The sequence below is a fragment of the Dermacentor andersoni genome, chromosome 10 (assembly GCF_023375885.2).
Source record: "Dermacentor andersoni chromosome 10, qqDerAnde1_hic_scaffold, whole genome shotgun sequence".
NCBI lineage: Eukaryota > Metazoa > Arthropoda > Arachnida > Ixodida > Ixodidae > Dermacentor > Dermacentor andersoni.
In genome coordinates, this window is record NC_092823.1 from 110,847,772 (window position 1) to 110,867,468 (window position 19,697).

General features: G+C 45.3%; 1 protein-coding gene across 1 annotated transcript; it reads right to left on the bottom strand.

The window, feature by feature from the left end:
- Positions 1-5,217: 5,217 nt before the first annotated feature.
- On the bottom strand, positions 5,218-11,212 carry LOC126543630 (gastric triacylglycerol lipase-like). Its single transcript, XM_055078112.2, has 4 exons — positions 11,014-11,212; positions 9,706-9,856; positions 7,148-7,240; positions 5,218-5,391 (listed from the first exon to the last, which is right to left on the bottom strand). Exons 1-4 carry the CDS (start codon positions 11,148-11,150, stop codon positions 5,218-5,220), a joined length of 555 nt encoding a protein of 184 aa, XP_054934087.2. The 5' UTR covers positions 11,151-11,212.
- Positions 11,213-19,697: the final 8,485 nt, after the last annotated feature.

Sequence of the window (19,697 nt, forward strand, 5' to 3'; positions counted from 1 at the left end):
AGGTGGTCGGGGAAGGAAAACTAAGTAGATTGTGACAGCGCAATGACCCTGACATTTAATCTGGCAACAGAGAACAGTTAGACCAGAAAAAAAAAAAAAACTGAATACAGCGCGCATTTCCAAGGTCGCAGTGGCTAGTAAAGTGGCGCGACTCAGGATGCCTGTTGCATCAAACGCCTTGATGGACCTCTAGCTATGCTTGGGATTCATGTGCAAAGGGGGGGGGGGGGGGGGGCGAGCCGGTCAGAAGAGTTCTCGCATCATTTGTATTGCTGAAGCTAAGTCATAAAAACTGAGTAAGCTGCGAATGTTCCTCGCGGTGTTACCGTCTCTCTTTCTCGTAAAGGCAGCTGTCTCAATAGGACTGTCGTTCCTAGAAACACTGTGAGATTTCATTATTTATGGTGGTAATGATTTGTAGATCCAACTCACAACTTGAAATATATATGAAATGGCACATAAATGCTATAGAACAGATCATCTTCCACAATGCATTTTGCAGCATAGTGTTTACGCACCTTGCTTTACAATATGGCCCGAAGCAGTAGCCGCCATCACGCGACTCAGGTGACCCACACGACCTAGGATGACATTGCCTATGAAATGTGCCTAACTTTTCATTGCAACATCTTCAGAATGGCCTCATTATTATACTGCAATTACTCCGACATTGGCCCATTTCAATCTTGGGAAGAAGCCGATGGAGCCGAGACGCCAAACCAGAACCCGAGAACGGCGGCGGCGGTGGCGCGGCGGCGCATGGATGTATGGATGAATGTTATGAGCGTCCCCTTTGGGGCGCTCATAACATCCAGCAGTAGCAGTAGCAGCAGCAGCACAGGCAGCGGCTGCTGCTGCTGCGGTGGCGGCGGTGGCAGCAGAATCAGCAGCAGCAGCAGCTGCCGGCGCCTCCTCAAGGGTCAGTAAAGCCCTGGAGTGTTCGTAAAGAACAGCATAGCTGTAAAATCCGCGGTAATAGGATTCACCTGACATCTGTCTTTATGGAAAGCCTACGCTTCTATGGGCTTTAGGCGAGTGTGCTGCCGCACTACGACAAAATTTCGGTGGCAAGCGAGGCTGAAAATTTTTGCCGTGTAACATTCTCAGAATCGTGAATGTTGCTGGTTCGGTTATAGGACTGCTGAAATTGGTAATAAAATTGAACGCTTATTACCTGGCCATATCTTCGACGATTTTCCGATAAACCGTAGTCGTACATCACCAGGTTTTTCGCCTCGTAAATCTGTAAGAAACACTCTTTCCGATTGGAAACTCGCAGTGCGTGAAGCAAACTTAAGATGTGCTCAGGAACACAGCTTTGAATCATAGCCACATTGTTGAAATAGAGCTTCACTTAAGCCGAATGTTGGCATCTGAAATGAGCATCTGAAATGAGCCACATGGGGTAACGTCGGCCAAGACATTGGTGGGCGAAGCGCACATATGTGCACCCGCGGGTGTTCAGTTCCATCAATTTGTTTACTAGAATCTGTAAGAACTGTAAGCGTTAATTATGTGAATGCACATGTTCTTAAAAAGCGGCACATCAGATTCATCGAGGTCTAGTATTCTGCAGTGGTCATTAATTAAAAATACGCGGAGTTGAGTACATCTTTCGACAACAATAACTATAAAAACACAGAATAATCTTGTTCGAGCACCCATTTTCATAGCCTATTGCATGACGATGCCATTAAATTGATGCTCCATCGGGATTCCGACATTTGCTTTCGAGTAGGTGATCAAAACGACAATCGATGAAAATAGGCACACTAGCGAATGGCCGCGCCACGGTAACGCCTCCCTAACAGGGGAAGGCTAACTGTTCTGCAGGCATTCATCACAAAGTTTCTTCACTCAATAGCGAATCCCAGGTTGGAATATGTCGAGAACTTACGCTCATTACTTGAGAAACTAAAACCAATGCGGAATGAATGAAATGTCAAGAACTTAAAACTTTCTCTAAAGTAAATACGACCTTCAAGCGAGAAAAGTTGCATCTCGCCCGAAAGGCGAATCATTCATGGGCATCCCGAAGCATTCGGCAATCTTACGAAATACCTCGTATTATTATACTCCATAAACATTGCGGCAAAATTTCACTCACTATCCATACAAACATGGTCTCAGGAGCGCACTTACAAAACTGAGCTGGTCTCACATTGGTGACCAGAACCACTCCCTGTTACAATGCTGGTGTGCTAGGGAGCTGCGGTAGCGGGGAGTGCGAGTACTCAGTGTCTGAAAGTGAGCGTTTAGTGCTGTCGCTTGCTTCCCCACTTCGATTGCGCAGCGTCTCCTGACTTCATATTACGCCACCGCCAATAACAGCCAGGCGGGAAGACAGGGCCCATGAGGTCACCAGCTATATGGGCTCGCCCTTTCTTCCCTGGTACTCGCAACCGAAGACCAACATATGGAGCCAAGTCCTGCCTTTAAAGGTGCTAACCAGGCCAGTAATTCTTTCAGTATTCATCATTTAACTGGTGTTCGCCATCTGCATTTTTGCATTAATCGAAAGACACTACTTTCCAAGCCTGGCTTGTCGCCAATTGTGACTGAAGAGGATATTGCCACCACAGCAAATCTGCCTGTCACTGAACAAATCAAAGTATCTTGATTTGCTCTGGCCACGCTCTTAACGAACATTCGTGACCTGCTTTAAATTCAAATACAGGATGCCGTTCAAGGCACATATACCTTACATTATAGGTTGTTATGCGAATGGGCTTCACTTTTGACTTATTTCTTGCGTAAACTTTTCACGGAATTTAGTAGTCAGCAGGCCGACACTGATGTCATTTAAAAGGGTGTCCTTTATAAAAGAGAACGTATACCTGATAGTAGTGCAGAAAGTTTTGCATGGTCGTTCCAATGGGAAAGTGACCTACGTAGACGGACAGTCTTGTCTGAAAGGAGGCGGTACTTATTGTGACTGCGTCGTTCTAGAAAAAATCATCATACTAAGCCGTGATGCGGGAAACTGAAAATGCATTCGTGAAGACAGAAGTCCAGAGGTCTTCAACAACGCAAATAAGAAACAATAATTCGAGCAAAAAACATCGTATTTTCTTTTTGACAAAGCGACATAAACATCAGTTAGGCCTCCGATTGCTGACCGCTGAGCAATGACACTTCATATGTGGACAACAACCTAAGAAACAGCTGTTCTTTGCAGAATGCTTGCTATTTTATGGTTTCCATCGTAATAACGTAACATAGACATACATACGAAATGTTCCTTGTAGAGTGATTGTGGCACGCTGCGAATTCCAAAGAAGAAACGTGACAAAGGATGCATTCCCAACGACCCAGTCGATTGCGTGCTGTGTCTACAATAGTCATATATTTATTTTGAAGAATGGGCCCTAATCCCTGCGACCTGCGGGACACTAAACTGCGCTTCATGAATCGCAACGAAGCACAAAGCTAATGCGTTTCAAAGTGGCATATCTGCAGAAGCGGATGCTTATCGGGAAGTTGGTCTGATACCGACACAAACGCTATACGTTTTAAGTTTCGTTGATATACAGTAAAGAGCGGAATATAAGGCGTATAATTTCTTTCATACAGAAACTAAAGTCACACCTCGTTTTATGTAGCTATCATTTCCAGAATGTGAGTTAATGTCTCGCAACCTATGGCGCGCATGTTGGTTAACGCACGGCTAGCACGGCCGAAGCCATTTTCACATCGATATGTGATTGCTAAAATTTTTTTTCTTGTGATTGTGTTTCATGTGCTTTAGCGTTCGACCCCGTGTGTGAATTGATGTTTGTTTTTCATGCGATTAGTATTCTTTGCCTATATACCTGACCCTATTCGGTCGGTCGGTCGGTCGGTCGGTCGGTCGTTCTGTAGTCGGTATGTCATCGTCATATGGCCATCGTTATCACTCCGTTGTCGTCACCCGAGTTTCGTCTTGTGAATTTTTGACGTCACGATGCAGTCGTGGTCGCTTTAGTAGTCGTCTTCGTCAAGCCATCATTGTCATACAGTCTTCGTGACACAGTATTGCTCTCGTCATACACTTGTCTTTCCAATCTCGTCATGTCATGTCATCGTCGTCATGGCCTCGTCGTCCTAAAGTTCGCCAATAGCGAAGGCAGGACATGTGGCGTAAGCAGGCTAAGTCTCAAATTAGCCACTACTAATTTTAATTAAACTCTACTAGAGTAATACGCTGTGTCGCTGCTTTGCATGAATGCTAATCGCATTACTATTGGCAGTCAATGTGATATGTGTACTGCCGCAACTTCTTTGTCTATTTTTTGCTTCAAGGTAAGGGTTACATCAATATTCCCATCATCATCATCATCATCATCATCATCATCATCATCAGCCTGGTTACGCCCACTGCAGGGCAAAGGCCTCTCCCATACTTCTCCAACTACCCCGGTCATCTACTAATTGTGGCCATGTTGTCCCTGCAAACTTTTTAATTTCATCCTCCCACCGAACTTTCTGCCGCCCCCTGCTACGCTTCCCTTCCCTTGGAATCCAGTCCGTAACCCTTAATGACCATCGATTATCTTCCTTCCTCATTACATGTCCTACCCATGCCCATTTCGTTTTCTTGATTACAAGTAAGATGTCATTAACACGCGTTTGTTCCCTCACCCAATCTGCTCTTTTCTTATCCCTTAACGTTACACCCATAATTCTTCTTTCCATAGCTCGTTGCGTCGTCCTTAATTGAAGTAGAACCCTTTTCGTAAGCCTCCAGGTTTCTGCCCCGTAGGTGAGTACTGGTAAGACAAAGCTATTATACACTTTTCTCTTGAGGGATAATGGCAACCTGCTGTTCATCATCTGAGAATGCCTGCCAAAAGCACCCCAGCCCACTCTTATTCTTCTGATTATTTCAGTCTCATGATCCGGATCCGGGGTCACTACCTAAGTAGATGTATTCCCTTACCACTTCCAGTGCCTCGCTATCTATGGTAAACTGGTGTTCTCTTCCGAGACTGTTAAACATTACTTTAGTGTGTTGCAGATTAATTTTTAGACCCACCCTTCTGCTTTGCCTCTCCAGGTCAGTGAGCATTCATGCTCACGGTTCAATATTCCCACTCAACCTATATTCCGGCTGATACGGTAGGTATGTACAAAAGACCGCCCTTGCCTGTCTGGATGTCTATGTCGTCGTCACCTTAGTGGTACGTTCCCGTAATATGTGTAGCTGCAGGTGAATTTTTCCCATGATCCCATGATCGTTCATGTGTTCTTCACCCTTACCTGGTTGAATTGTTCCGGACTTGTAAATGCGGTTATCGTGAAGGTAGCGGCACAGAGGATGTTACCCATTAACTTGCATGCTGCCGAAATAAGGTCCCGCAGTCCTGCAGACGTACCCAGAAACCCTGCATCGGTGAGCGGGTACACAATGGGCTGCGCAGGAGACGTGAAGAAGTACTAAGAAAGCCGAAGCGTATACGAATACGAGCTATAATTTGTTCCAACAGAAAGAGAAAACACGAAAAAAAGAAAGGGTAAGAGAGCATTATGCCTGCAACAGGCACAAAAGAAGTATACCCAAACAAAAACATGAGGCGCCCAATAACGAGCAACACTAGGAGAGTCTGCATGAATCGGGTTTTAATGCGACAGCATTACTTGGCTCCTTGAGCGACATTGCCGTCATGAGCAATTCGTGGCAGAGAGACGGCACAGAAATTACCTCATATTCATATAACTAAGAAAGAACGGTGGCCACGGTGAGGATTCTATCCTCTGCACCCCGCCACTCTGTAGGCTGGGCGCGCTGACCACTGTGCCACCATCGCATTTTGCCAGCATTGCAACAGGCGACAGGGATGAATATACCCGAGCCTGTGCACGTGGCTCGGCTCTGCCTGGCGGGCGACTCACTAGATGGAATGGCGAGCGGCTGCGGTAGTTAATGCGGAGAGGGGTGCGTTGAGCTGGAGACGTTCGCTCTGCTTTTCGCGTTGTCGGGGGCGCGCTGGCGCCGTCGCCTGAGCCCGTGAGAGACGACGACGAATAAGATGCAACGCGCTTCAGGTACCCATCGAACGAAGACTACGACAACCCCCAAGAGTACATGGTGGAGCTCGCCTATGTATAGGAATCGCATAAAGGAATGTAGGGTCAACACCATGGTACCGGTCGGAGGAGTACTGTCATCACTTGGCGAAGTGGTGTCATCGTGCCGAAAAGTGGTGTCATCGAGAAAGAACACTCAAATCAGTCTGCGTGAAACAAGGCTTTAATGGGAACTATGCGAATAAAACTCGTCTAAGACATTGCAATATGGCCGGTTTGTCGTCTTACATTATTGCGACCTCATAAGGAGCAACATTACATTCGGAAATAAAACGCCGCAGCCCTGAACTCGGTAATATTTCGCCACAACTCTAAACTCAGTGACCAAACTTAGCGACGCACTCAGCGACAAGTAATGATCTCGCATTTACACATCGTAAGTATCGCTAGGGTGCCCGCATAGTTTTTGCTTCTTCTATGTTTTAGGTACTTTTTGGCAGGTATATGACGTACCTCTGCTGAATATTCTTCGCTGAGGATGCATTTTAGCGGTATATATAACCTCCGGCAGGGAGGGGGGAGAGGGGGGAAATCGTGCGCCACTGCGACTTTCGACCAGTCACCGCAAGCCAAGCAAGGAAAGGAGAAGCGGGCTAATCGCAGTCGTGGGTACAACCCTACTATTCCCGTTATCCACTTCGACAGCAATAGCTTGGCCTCACCGTAAACCCTCACCACTTCTGCATGCAGCTGGCCTCTAGACAGCACTTCGATAAGAAAAACATATGAAACTGTGTAATAATTTGCAGCGCTATTTGTTTTTAAAACAAGCAAAAAGTGACTTCCCATGAAAGAGGAGATCGTGTGACGGAGGTGTTCTAATGAATGAAGCTGCGGGTAAGCCCCCCTGTTTGCGTTGGCGGTTACGTAATTTTGAGGACAGGAGATTGGAAAAAATCAAATCCGAATAGTTTTACGTTAAAAGGCCCCATGAATCTCAATGTTGTTTATCTACCTAAGGTTCTTTAACGTGCAGCTAAGTCTGAGCGCATGAGTTATTTCAAAACTCTATTTACATTTAGGTGAAGTAGCACTCTTCTTATTGAGATGCAAAGTACATTTAAACACTGAAGTGACTTACCTCAAGTATGGGAATCATCGGCATTAGCCAGCCGAACGGAGGCTGTATATGGGTGATATTGGCGACGGGGCCGTAGGCTACAAGAAGGTTGACCTGCAAATAAACATACACGAAAGATGTTGAGTTGCTTGAACAACGGCTAATTACATTAAACACTGTGTTGCTGGTATGACGTTATACGTCTGCGACAAAGAAACCTGCTAGCTTCGACTTATTATACCGCTCAACTTGTAACTCGTTAGCAAAAGTCCGGAGGTAGCAGAGGACGGGAACTTTTTTTTCTGTCAGCTATACGCGCATAGGCTGAAATCACATATTTCAGTGAAGATGCGCGCGTTCAACAAATGCAATGCACTGAGACGATCCCTTGTTTAAGTGCTATGGTAGGATACCATTCTTTTTTTGCCCTCGATTTTAGTGTCTCACGCACGCTGTGACTAATTCACGAAACAGAGTTAGAACTCATTAAAAACGGTTATCGGCGTTATCAGTAATGACCTTAGAACAATAACCACCTTTTCATGCGACAGCGAGAAAGAGAGAGTCCATTCAATGAAAAATGAGATTTGCCTCGAGCATGCCTAGCATACTGATTTAGCTTTAGGTCGAAGAGAGATCGCAGACATGCCTGCATGCATGCTTTTGAAGCAATCATTCAATACGCGAGCATGCTTTAAGTCATGAAGTCTGCTTGCTTCTGAAGCAAGCACATTTTCTCGAGCTTGATCCTGAAGCTCTCACTCGTCGAGGCTGGAGTCCATCATGGGCGAGTTGCAAGAGAGATTTTTTGTGGACTTTTCCTTCTCGGAATCTCACTTTCTGTTGGTAGTATCCCACCAAGGGGGAAGACTGTCTTTGTTCCGTTTGTCCAAAGCCAAGTTGCACTATGAAACCACGAATAAATAATGCGGAACATGCTCTCTTCCCGCTTTCGATTCGTGTATGTTTGTACAAACGCCAAGAATTCACTACAATGAACCTGAATGGCACCAACGAGCCGAAGAAATTTCGGAAAACCTGTAAGAAGCTCAAGCCCAGCTAGAGTTTTCTTTTTTTGTACGCATGCTTGTGTCGCTGTATAACTATGTTTACATAGTCAATAAAGCCTGAAATATGCGTTTCGTGGTCTAGCGGTCACAGTACCGCGCTTGTATTTGGGAGCTCCGTAGTTCGAACTGTATGAGCAGCAAGCTCGTTTTTTTTTTTACTTTTCTTTTGGAATCTCTATTATTATATAGTTTCCCCCTTAGACTTCTTCAGCGTTGTTCTTTAACCACGACGCTTGAAACGAAGGGCTCCTCCCAAAGTGAGCGAAGCGACCAGGCGCGAAGCAGAGCGGGGGAGTAAGGGGATTGGGGGCGGGCAAGAGGGGTTAGGGAGATGCCACTGTAGCGGCCGCCGGCAAATAAATATTGAGACGTTGTTGCTGGAAACTTGATTTAGTGGACTGGAAGAGAAAACTATATTGAGGTCCATTAGAATGTGCACTAGCACGTAGCGGGCCGCTCGCACGTCGGGACGGAAAAGCCTAGCCGCCACGTCGCGGGCCCGTTGGACTGCCTATTCTTGGGCTACCAAATAGGAACTGCGCAGGGCAGCCTCCCACTGGGACGCAGTAAGGTCTTCATCGCCTCGTAACGCGGGCTACCGCCACAACGTGTGTTATAGGTTGGCAAAGTCTCAGCAAACCGCGCAAGTGTTTGACGTTTGAATTGCTGGATCGATCCGGTGTAAAAGTGCAGCGATAGGGAATGCCCCGACTTTCAAGAGTCTGAGTGTGAATGCCTGAGATCAGTTCCGTTTCATATGCGTCCACGTGGATACAACCGCCTCACCAGATCCTTGTTCATGATTCGACGCCGCATGCACATAGTTCTATGCACATGTGGCACGTATGTGCTCATCCCGTCGCTGACCGCCACTATCATACCGATTGTACCCAAGTATAAGCCCCGCTTACGCGGGAGAAAAGCTCGCCGTTCTCCAAAGTACCTAGGCAAGTTAAAGTTGGAATCACGAGTCCACACCAAAGAGTCCCACAGCTTTGAAAAGGCTCCAGCAAAAAGTCCCCAGGTGTCTCTCTGGTAATTCACGCATGCGCATGACGCTTGGGCAAAACGAGTACGAAGCCGACGTCGCCGCGATGACGTAGTAGCACTGCCGTTCTAATGCTGAGCGCGAGGTCATGCGTTTGTATCCCGGCCGCGGCACCCCCATATCAGCAGAATTGAAGTGCACAGACGCTCGCGTACCGTTTTTTGGGTCCTCGTTAAAGAATCCCAGGCGGTCCCAACTCATTCGATGCCCTTCCAAAACAACGCCTTCAATAGCCCCAGTGTTGCTTAGGACACTAAAAGCTACCACTTAATCTTTAATCTCGCAGCCATTAAAAATGCTCCCTCAACTATCGGATTTGTCTAATTTCCCTGAATCATGCGTCAGAGCCTCATGACCTATGGAGTTACACCAATGTGCCACACAGTACGTATCTTTCCACATAACCATGCATCGAGGTGTTACCGATAATCATAAGATGCGAACAGAAAGCAATATCCTACCTTTTCGCTGTACTCGGGCCTGACTGAATGAAGAACGAGGTTTGCGAGGAATCCTTGGGAAAACGCCACTATTGTTAGCTTGGTAACACCGGTGGCGTTCAGAACGTGGTCGATGCAAGTTGCCAAGTCGTAGCGCCCCATTTCGTCAAAACTGCGTATGATCACGTCATTATGTCATCCTGCTGCTGCGTTATCGACAAGATTCGTGCGGACGAGAATAAAAAGGGTGAAGCCTGGATAACTTCTATGTTCTTGCATCTGAAGGCCCTGTATTTCAATGGTTGTTACTGACGAACGTGTACACTTGCTTTAACTTTTCGCAAATGTTATGCCGAACCAAAATATATATATCATTCACATATACTGCCGTCCCTTCACTGCACGCATCGCAACGCAAAGAGCCGAGGCATGCAGTTTTATTGGACATGACCATAAAAGGCATGGCATGCAAACATAAGAAGCAAGCTGTTATTCAGTCGTCATTCTTTGTAGTCTGCGGATTGAGCCGCCTTAATAACACAAGGTTTCTTGTCCGCACAAGTGTCTTGTGACCAAGCGTTGCGTGCAATATGTACTGCATTGCTTAAAAATTTGCAGGCGTTTCGTGCAAGAAAACTTTGCAAGCGCTGCCGTGGAGCTTTGAAGCGTATAGACGCAGCACTAGCAGAGAAATAGCATTTAAAATTATCTCACACAAAGAACAATAAGTAATTAACGGCTTTTATAAAGCTCTGTCTAGAAGGACTTGTGACAGGACATAGCTGTCTTTCTTGCCCACCGTGCTGCTGATTTTGGTGCACTTGTAGGTTAATCGCCACTTAAAGTGTATGTTGGTGAATTTGCCCTTGTATAATGCAGGTTGTTGTATCCGCTTTGGTGCAGTCTTTTGGCTTTCGCACGGTATTTCAATGCATATAACGGAAACTTTGTAAATGAAGACTGTTGGCGGTGAGAATGCGCTGAAGTGCTCTTTATTTCGCCTTATTTAGAGAAATGACGCGCAAGAGGCTTCGAACAAGTGCATAGGCGGGCAATAATCATAAGTTGATATCGCAAGGTATATTGTTTACTAGACATTTCGGAAGCACTTGTTACACAGAAGAGACCTCAGACGTACGACCTGCTTCAAAAGCTTCACAAACATCGAGGCAAATTTTGCTGTCGTAAGCAAAAGTGTAACTGACAGGCCCTTAAATGTGTTGCCGTTGACAAGGCAAACATTATAGCAAAGCAGGGTGTCATGACACAAAAAATGACTTCAAAGAGTTAATTACGAGATCATGGAGAAACACAAAAATTGCGCCTTACCTAAATTTCCAGAAGTCTGGATCATGATGGGACAGTGTGATATGACTTGTGTACGTCTTGGCCTCTCTCGGGTTCATGGCCCAGACGTCAAAACCATTGTCGGCAAACAAGAATCCTGCGAATGTGAAAGAAAGCATAAGCTTTTGCTTCAGCAATGGACTTTGTCCAGATTTACTGAATCACAGGCCAGGCGCTTTAGTAATAATTAAGTGAGTCATAGCAGCCTAAACAATGCACGAATCACTGTACTAAAATGTTTAGTTCGTATATGTACCAGCTTGAGCACTGGCTAAGCTTTATGCCTTTATAGAAGAAAGGCCACAATGCTTGAGCATGTGGTGGAGATACGTGAGATTAAATGAAAACACTCCATAAGCAATTGGCAGTCGAATCTAGCGTGAAAGCTACGTAGCATATGCCTGTTGCACGGGACATTTCTTGAGTCTAATACTCAGTGCATTTCGAGAGCGCTTGTTCATGCGAACCATATGCCGGCTGACGTTTTACTGCAATACTTCGAATTTCTTGATCCTCTGGAAGCGATAAGGACGCGTGAAGGTAAAAAATCCAGGACTACTTTTGTCTTTCCTAGAGAACGTATGGTTATTACGAATGCGAATTCACGGGCGTGTCATAAAAAAAAGGCTTTTACTCTAGAACAAAATAAGGAAGTGATACTTGGAGAAATTCTTAGATGTAAGATTTTTAACGAAATCGAAAATATTTCGCTCGTCTGCAAGCAGCCTGAATGTACGGCTTTTTATATAGAAATCCTCGAGGCTCAAAAAAGAGTTTGTGTATTTTTAAATCACAACTTTCCCTATCGCGATATTTACTTCCGCCGGACCCAGTTCAATGCGTCTGTGCTTCGTGTTGTCGGCTGATCTTTCTCGCTCTTACATCTGCTAGGTTCCAGGCTAGCCCATTTTGTTGAGAAAAGCGATGTTGCCTACTTTGATGCCTTAGCCGCTATAACGCAAAGCTGTTAAAATGTGTTTACAATTATTTTCCGCAATAGTCCTCTCCGAATGGTAAAAGATTTTCGGTCCCCGCCAACATCGCCTGTCTATCACGTGATATTACGAAACGGGCAAAGCTCCCTCTTCCAAAATTACGTGTACACCCTGATTTTGTGCGATCATTCCGAACAAAAGAAAGAAGCTTTTGACGATTCTAAACTGACGTCACCATTAGCATTCCGCTAGTGGTCGAAATTTTTTCAACCAGAGCCATATTCACCCGTCTGTCACGCGACGTCCCAAAACCGTGAGAACTCGATCACCATATAAAAATTAAGGGATGCGCTAATGATGCATTATTATGGCGGTCAAAACCGAAATTCTTTTGGAAGAGCCGGAGTCCGGCCCATTCCGAGAGGAATAGAACATGCCGGCCCGCTGGTCACTTTGGTACCGGCTACGGGGAGCTGCAGGAGAGAATGAATTTCTTCGCATATAACACGACATTTTGCGTGGCTGTATGATGTTATTGATCCCTTTCGGCACGTATCCGACGCCGCTCTGCCAACACCTTTTCATCACATATGAGAAGTTTCAGCTGCAGTTCTAACTCCCCGTCGCATGCCGCAGCAATTTTCGACCAGCCACCGAAAGCTAAGCAAGGAGAAGTACACAAATCGAAGAGCACGCATCACTCTACTAACGCGATTATTTTTTCTCACCATACTTGCACGGCTCTAGCGAAACTCTCTCCTCTTGTGTAAGCTCCTGGCCTCTCTTCAGCGAATTATATAGGGAAATACTGTCAAGGTAGATGATGTTAATCACTTATAAAGCAAATAAAAATGGCCTCGTGGAAATGAGGCGAACGTTTTATTGGGCTCTTTGAACAACGTTGCGGGTCACCACCCGCAGTTGAGTAGGCGGGTTCTCAAATTTGGCATCAGCAGGCTGGAATAACATAATAATGAAAAAAAAATTGCGGCAGATGCCGTTTCCCGATGCTTGTCGACGGTAATGCGTTAGTACTGAATCATTAAAGCGGCATAACGTAATGCCGCTGTCGAAACGACTTACGTAAGAGGTGTCTACTGCGGCGGCAGTCCTCTTTCGCGCTTTTCTAAGAACACCCGGCGCAATCTATGACAGCTACCGAGGAACCTGCACGTAGCTTCCTAAATGCATGGCGCGCCCGTGCGTACGTACTCTGAGAATGGCGCGATGCGAGGACCTGGATCCTCTCCCACGCTTCTTTCTCCATACGACGGGCCATGTAGCGGCACCGCCCGAAAGCCCACGCGTAGCCTGCGAGACGAATAGCGGAGCCTCCGAACGCTGAGAACTGTTCCCTCCCTTGCTGCGTACTCTGTCACATATACTCAGTGACCCAAATTAGCAGGAGGTTTATTGAAGAGACGCACATTCCCAGCACACTCATAGCGCAACTCGCTAAAGCGTCGAAGTAAACGGCGTTCAGTTAACGGATGCGCCTACCCAGATCATTTCTGGCGCACCCTGCTAATGCGTCGAGTTGCTGTCCTTGAGGTACCGTTGTGAAGCGGGTTCAATTCCACTCAGCATCGGAACAAAACTGATGGACCTTTTTCGTCATTGTAGCGAGGCATATTGATAATGACACATATCTAGATACCCGAGTTGGCACCAAGGAGAAGGATTGGGAAGCGTTTATTAATGGTGATAAATGTTGCCTACAACTTTTTTTTTTTCTTTTTCATCAGAAAGGTTGAGCGAAGACTAGCCTAGACCGAGTGGCAGATACCCAGCAAATCCAAGTCGGCAGTACACCAGTCCTAACAGTAGTACCTACCCAGTCCCGCATTTTAAAGTGGCCCATGTCTGCGTGAAGGAGAAGGAGTAGATTATAATGAAATAAAAGGAGGAGAGCTAGGTATTGAGAGCGTCTCTAGCTTGCTACTCCTCACTGGGGAAAAGGCAAGTGGGAAATACAGGGAAAGGTACAGGCTGGTGATTATGTTATGGTACAATGAGCACTTTGTCCAATACGCTGATGCACGCTGTAGACACAATACACGCAAGAGTAATCTTGTCCACCCAAAAAATTATCGCGCAAACACATTTCGCACTGTCTGCACGTCTCACAGGTCCTATAGATGATAAAGAGGTACGTTGAAGAGCTGCGCACACGTACACATTGTCACATCATGAGTGACCCAAGTTAGTCCGACATTTGCACACGATCGCTGTTACTTCAGCCCAGGGGCCCGATGCGCGACGCATTACACCACGAACTACCCAGCGACCAAGATAGTGGGGAAGACAGTGAGACGCAGAGAAAGCAGCATAGATAGAATCATACATACACAGGCCCCAAAAAGTGCGTGAATTACCCTAAGTATTCTAACGCATTAAATATTATGCTATGCGTCCCCTGATATGCTTCGCGTTTGAATGCGAAAACCTTCTTTAGGTACTCTGGTTACTTCGTCTGGTTGGATGTTGCGGCAGAATAAACAGTCTCGCATATCGAGTGACGCAAATTGTCGACCAGCGTGTGCCACTACGTATGTGATGGCTGCTGCCTCTCCGAGTATATAACATGGCTACTGGGTTTGTGCCCCAATGGTCATCTTGCTGCTGGATGCTGTATGACCTAGTGGACAACTTCGGTCACCCGGTATGTGCCATTGAATATGTGTCCAAGCAGACAACTTCGATACTACATATGTGACATCGATATGTGCCCATTCTTGTCCAATCCCCCAGAATGAATCTGCCAAGGAGACACAAGGGGTATGCATCTTTAAATACATTAGGCGATTGCGTCCCATGCACAAGCGGAACATTCGCGTCGAGCGCGGTCACTCGCCATGATTAGGACTAGATATACTGTGTCGTCCTCTCCTTCGGTATTGTTGATGCCATTGAGATTTCCCTTTCTTGCATTTGCTGATGTGTCCATTCTGTCCATGAGGTATCGTGATTCACGGATGGCATGCGCGTACACAGAAGCTTAAAGAAGGCTATCATATCGTTTAGCTTGACAATCATCTGCGATTGTTTCAGCCACCATGTTGTTTTTATTCACATGCTACGCTTCCTATCACCAAAACCACTTTTGGCTTTCCTTCGAGACCTCCATGGCACCCATTGAGATGGTGAACTGTACAATTTTCCTTCGTAGTTACGCATTATTACCAGGCTAATCCTCCACCCCATTTATAATGACACCTGCGCTTATTTCAGTTGGTGTCTGTTTCTTTGCGTAGCACCGTTTACAACTTGTTTGAACGTGTCGCGTCGATAGTGCGTTGGAAAAGCGTTTGATAAACGCGTTGCGGTGAGGTCGTATGTTTCAAATATGTTTCAAACCAGAAATAAATATCGCTACATTTGTGTCGGTGTTGCACCCTTGATTTTTCCTAATATGCCCAAACATATTTGCGAGGGAATCTTGTTACAGCAGGCGAGTTAGCAAGTGAAAAAAAATATTCTTAGTTTGTTGAATCGTGATCTGACATGCATTGATAGTTCGTGGCTGACGCCTTGCAGAAAACTTCCACAACTGACTCCACATCAGCTGTTCTCAAAGAAATGCAATTAATTTTCACCATTTTTAATCCCGTATCGAAACCTTTGTGCAGGTTTTGGGGGGCTTGAACTGTTCAGAGCGTCGAAGATCTTATCCATAGGCTCACAAAAATTTGCTGTAGCAACGGCTGGTCAAGGAAGCTCAATTGCATAAACTATTGCCATAATTTCTATGCTAACGGGTGAACTCAGTACTCGTGGAGCTCTGCTAACTTTCATGTTAGAAAGAGGCTTCTGGTAGACTTGCTACTCTGTCAGCTTCGGAGCCAATCGCAATTACAATTCCTGCGTCGATTGGTAGAGGCGTTCAACGTGCGACCATTTAGGAACCTCATTCCCAACAAGCCGCTTACGAGCTTTGTTACTGTTGTGTGCGATTTTAACCAAATGAGGCGCATCAAAAATGAAATAGACTCGCTCGCCCAGAACTTATCCATTTTAATGTTTAAATAGTGAGCTAGGCGTACATTAGACGTACCTTGATCACAAATTACTGCTTTCACAATAATTTTTACGGCTTGAAGTTGCTTAATAATTGAGTTGAGTAATTTATCCATAACGCTTGCGGATATCAATGTGTGTCCTATTGTAAACGCGAGTGGTTGCACCCACCTCTCAGAAACACCAGCCAGAAGCAGAACCATGGCTTGGTCAGCCATACTCGATGACCATTCCATGCCATTATCTACAAATCCATGGCCAATATCCTGATCCACATCATAAGACAAGTTCTTTTTAAGGCTACGTCAACAAATATTAGGGTGCACACTCGATCGTGCGCATTCTTTCTTTGCCTTAGTGCTAGCTGAAATACTCTGTATATTACCAGGAATCACGCCTGGTGAGAATCTAATGTTACTCAACCACCGTATCAGAGACCGCTGTGTAGCCAGAGAGAAAATTGGTGCCAAAAAAATGGTACGCTCGTGGTCAGCGAATATTCAAATGCAAAGCAAGCTTCTTAAGCCAAACAGACAAGCGCTTGCCTTTGTTCCTCTGCTGCAACCGCCCATGTGCACACAGAATCTTAAAAACCTCCTCTGTCACCCGCTGGCAGACAAGATGGATATCCTACAGGTAACATGCTCCACTGGAAGCATTTAACCCAAAATCTTATGCGTGACATGCATTCCACGAGCTGCAACGCCAAAACGAACATGCCTGGCACAATGGATACTGGGTAATGCCGAGTGCATTTGAAATAGACGGTGGTAGCTTGCGTTGGTTCTTCTGCAACCGTGTGATTGTCCATTGGCAGCTTGCTACCTTAGACTGGAGTTCTCCGATGGTCCTCCTAAATTTCTTTGACAGAGAGCCTTTTGCTGCACTGTTGCAAGCAACTGTAACAGACGAACAGTATAGATTTATTAATAACGCCACGTGTATAAGTCGTTCATATAATACTAATTTAGTGGTTACCTCACACTGAAGAGCGAAATGCGAGACTGAAAAACAATTACATTTAAACAAACACAATCATTATAATTCACAAATAGTACTTCTAAATAGAGGCACCATGAAAACAATTAATACTATATTAAGATTCCTTCATGTGAAAGCCGAACATATTTACTCATGAAGGTGCTTGAATAAACAGTAGGAAAATCAAACAATATGATGATTTGTTTGACTGTTCTTCAAACTTTCCATTACCACAATGAGGCAAATAATAACAGCCATTGTCTTACAGAATAAGAGAGAGAGAGAAAGGTTTAATGATACGAAAAGCAGAGAGGTCGGCCTGAGGTACATTGCTCTAGCCAGCTACTCTACAAATCTACGTACTAGCATTACATGAATCAAACACTTACCAGAAAAGTATTCTACTGAGCTTGCGGCTGAATCAATAAAGCTGCTGCTGCTTAGGGAGACCTCGGACACATCATCTGCACAGACATAAAGTACAAAATACTTTACCCTGCGGGCAGGCAAGATGAATATCCTACAGGTAATATACTGCAGTGGAAGCATTTTCCCCAGTATCTTATGCGTAACATGCATTGCACGAGCCACAACGCTAACAAGAACATGCCTGGCACAGTTTTGCGGTACTTCACTGACACTGTCTATATAGGTGGCTGTACAAAGCAATGGTAGCTGGCGTGCTGCAAGTATTTTATAACTCGTAGTGCAAGACAACCAAATCCAACGAATCAACAGTTGCCACCGTGTTCTTCAAGCGAAGTACACATTGCGTAGTTTTATAGATTGTAGGTCATGTGTTTATTGATTTTGTTGAACAGAAATCGCCCCATGCATTTACAAAGGTCATGTTTCTGCAGAAAATTATTAATTAAAGCTCCGTCATTTAGTGATACGAGAAGTAGCATGAGAAATTTTGCAGCAGTTCCTCTCAATCACACGTTGTTTTAACGTATCGATACATTCATAGCACAATATATATGAAAATATCTATCACAACAAGAATCGCCCTAAAACATTTTGTACTATTCGAGAGTACCACAATGTCATCAGTATTTCCAGTTAGGTATAGCATTGCGTAAAGACTGCACTTTGACCTTCCAATTACCGCACATATACAGTGTGAAGGCGCATGAAGATAGTGCTAAAATTTTTCCATTGCATACCTGAGTTAATTGTTGACATGGTCCTTTTCGTGAGTCGCGGGCGCCTTGGGTCCACGAAATCTTGTGCAATTTGTCGTTGCAAATCCTGTATGATGTGTACAATACGTTGCCTGGCTTTTCCATAAGGTCGGCCTTTTGGGTGTATGTCACCCATGCCGTCGTCCTGCGCACATGTTTGAAAACATTAGGTCGTATCTCTCGAAAAATAAGCATTAAATGTTTCATTACAGCCCTACATGAATGTGTACGTGCATGATTCATCAGTCATTTACGAACTGGTAGACTATTATGAATAAAAAAAGTGTACACTGCTTTTGTAATTACCGAACAGACGTAGTGGCCTGCACCATCTTTGGCTCGGAACGATGCAATATTTAATATTGCAAGTTTTTGATAACAAAAGAATGCCGACAAGGAGAGGCACATGTAACTAACATGCGCAATGGTTATACTGCTCATAGCACAATAAAAATTGGATATGCTGCAGCATGAAAATGCGCACCATTTTTCAGACTCCCAAACTGATTGGTTATGCCTCTCACTAGATTGTTTTGGCTCAATAAAGGTGCGAAAACTTGTCCCATTAAGATTCAGTACATGGGAAACTGCGTCACACCACCGAGCTGGTTTTGGTTAATTGCGTCAAAAGCCGGATGAGGCGAGCGTGCCCCAAAAACTACCGAACTAGGTTACAATAATGTTGGGGCTCACAGAAAGCGTCGCAAACGCCTCCTAATACGAGGCATTAACTAAACTTAACTGCGCCAAGCCGGCCGAGCTGTCTTTTTGCTAACGGTGTCACTAGGTTCGGTTTTGCGCAGCAAGCCTAAATTTGTTTGAAATGTGTCGCAGAGTGTAAAATAAAATTTCTCACCTTGCTCTAGCCCAATAGGGCAGTGGTTCCGCGTCGAAATGCAGCCGGAACTCAAGAAAACGCCGGCAGCCCAACAAACAGGCTACATCGGAAAGAGACGGGTCGCCAAACAGGTGTACTTAACATGCGAAGCCTGTTTCGCTCGCTTCTGTGGCATGTCTGGCATATGACCCATGTATATGGCGCGTCTGGCGTGCCGCTAGCTTGTCGCTTGGTAAGGCAAGAAAAGTAAGTCGCAAAGCATAATTTCATTTATACACACAACTTTTTAGTTTCAGCGAGAATGAGTAAAAGTAAAACGTTCTCAGTGAGTTCACCTCCCATTCTTTTGTTTCCGATGCTCGCCTCAAATAATGGATGGGATTAACACTAGGCATTACGTGTTTCCAGTGGCCAGTTTTCGCCGAGTGTCCCCTCTTGTTGAATTTTTTTTCTCTACGCCACTACGTTTGGTGTCGCGGTTATAACGGCCGCACTGCCTAGAGTGCTGGCATTCTTTTCCGCGGACACTCGACCGCACATTTTCGCCACCGCCGAACAGTGTTTTTCAGAAGTTCGCTTAGAGGCGCAAGTTCGCCCAAATAAAGTTTATTTACTTCCCATGTCGTCTCGTCCCTGTGCCTACGGACAAAACCTGGCACTGCAACGCGACAATAACAACACATTCACTGACGCAATATAAGCAAACCGGCA